Genomic DNA, 2158 nt, shown 5'->3' with positions numbered 1-2158 from the left:
CCAGTGTGTGTTTTTTTTTTTTTTTTGCATTAGGTCATTGGTTTCCATAGTGACATTAGCTGGCTGTTTTTTATTTCATTATTTATTTCCTCATAGCCATTTTTGTCTGATACTCGCACAGCAAACAATCTTAGAAATCATATTCCCTTGTCCTCAGCCACTAAAGGGGCTATAATTGTACTAGCCTGATGTTCACTGATGTATAGAATTCATTTTTATATTCATAGGTTGTTGACATTTACAGTTATAAATAGATTTAGTGAAAAATAGATTTAGTGAAAGAATGCTGAACCCAAAATGCTGAATTTCCAATGCCACATTTTAGATACTATCTTGGCTTGAGGACTGTAATTCAAGGCAATTATGCAAACCTATTTTCTGAATTGAAGTTAATTGATGTGTGTTCAGAACAATGGCTTATAAATTGCACTAAATACTAGAAATGTTTCCTATCCCACAAGCTGCATTTGCAGAATAATCCAGGCCCTGATAATGAAAGCTTTCCCTTTTTTGTTCAATAACAGGATTTTTCATGGGGAAATGTAACCATTTATACCCCTCTCTAGAGTCACTGCATCCATCAGGCCCACCATTCATATCTAAGTGCTCCATGCGATTTTAAGTCTGCTGTTTTCAGTGGCCAGTTTTTGTTTCCAGTGTCTCAAAAAATGAAAACACAGTTGCAACAGGATGTAATATGCCAAAAAACAAACAAAAAAAACAACAACAAAAAAAACACCTCGTCTCATTGCTCTCATAACCACAGCAGTTGACCTTAATTCTACCAAGACATGAAAGTGAACCATTCATTCCCCCAGTTTACGCAGTTTAAAAATGTAGAAATGAAAAAGAAAAAAGAAGATATTAACCGTTTTTGTCTTGTGATTTTATAATTCAGTCACTTCACATATCTTTAAATAAATAAGATTTGTAAAGACACTTGTTAAAATAATTATACATAGACCCTGGCTCTCACTGACATTGCTGAAGGTCTTAAAGCACACTGTCATCTTCATTCTGACAGCGTGTCCACAACCAAAATTTAAACAGCATTAGTAGAGTTCAATTCGTCCAACATGGTCAAATTTGTGTCTCCTGCACGTTATCCCTTGAGCTGGCTTGGATTAGTAAAGGTTCATGCACTGAACTATGCAGCGAGCTGAGAGCCGACACATGGTTATAAGCAGTTTTGTAGGAGTTATAGTGGTTGTAATGCTCCAAGGGCGGAAGAGTCAAGTGACTCTCCATGGCTGGAACCCTCGTCAGCTCCTCGTGTACACTGATGATCTCGATGGTGCGGGTCGGCCCATCATGATCCTGCTGGTGGTGCTGCTTGCGCATCTTGTAGAAAATTATGAGCATGACAGCAGCCATGAGTGTGATGGCCACAAAGCAGCCAATGATGATCTTGGTGGTTTTCATCACCTCCTCCAAACCATTGAGAGCCCCATCAATGTCTATGTCAGTCACAGGAATGGTGTACGCTCTTTCTGTGGCAATAGGTGTTCCCCTTGTGGTTGAAGAGGACGCCCAGCCGAAAGAAGGCTGCACTGGTGTCCTACTCTCCCCATCGATAGCGGTTTCAGTTGTCTCTACGGTGATCGTAGTGAAGTAACTAAAGCCACTGTTGTCAACGGACGTCACGTTGAGGACAGCAGAGGCTGAAATGTTGCCTAGCGTGTTGCTTACGATGCAAGTGTAGGTTCCTGTGTCCTGTATGGTGACGTTGGTGAAGTTTAATGTTCCGTCGTTTTGGACGGAGATGCGCATCTTGAGAGCCCCATGTGTTATTATGGAGCCATTTGGTGTTAGCCAGCTGACCGAGGTCACTGAGTTTGTCCGACATTTTAGCTCTGCTGCCATTCCTTCAGTCAAATTGAGGTCGGCAGGTGGCTCAATGATAACAGGCGCGTAGCACTGAAAGTAGCTCTGGTCTAGCTCACCGATGTAGCGCCCCTTGAGGCTGGGAGGGGAATTGCAGCGGGCGCAGCAGCTGGTGTTCGTAGGTACGGTCTCTCTCAGCCACCAGCTCAGCCAAAGAATGTCACAGTTGCAGTTCCAGGGATTGTGATGCAAATGCACTCGCTGCAGGTGGTGTAAAGGCGTGAAGAGATCATGGGGCAAAAAGGTAAGGTTGTTGTGAGCCAGGTTGAGCTCT

At 42.7% G+C, this 2158-nt stretch overlaps 1 protein-coding gene across 1 annotated transcript; it reads right to left on the bottom strand.

Moving 5' to 3' along the window:
• Window positions 1-971: 971 nt before the first annotated feature.
• LOC107736675 (leucine-rich repeat-containing protein 4C-like) lies at window positions 972-2154 on the bottom strand (the record flags this gene model as incomplete). The annotated part of the gene is made up of 1 exon (XM_016548044.1): window positions 972-2154. A coding segment is annotated over one exon (1074 nt), but the record flags the coding sequence as incomplete, so codon positions are not given.
• Between the last annotated feature and the right edge of the window lie 4 nt (window positions 2155-2158).

This window comes from Sinocyclocheilus rhinocerous, unplaced genomic scaffold (assembly GCF_001515625.1).
Source record: "Sinocyclocheilus rhinocerous isolate Xijiao unplaced genomic scaffold, SAMN03320098_v1.1 C36880031, whole genome shotgun sequence".
Taxonomy (NCBI): domain Eukaryota; kingdom Metazoa; phylum Chordata; class Actinopteri; order Cypriniformes; family Cyprinidae; genus Sinocyclocheilus; species Sinocyclocheilus rhinocerous.
This window is presented reverse-complemented; position numbering and strand designations above follow the sequence as displayed.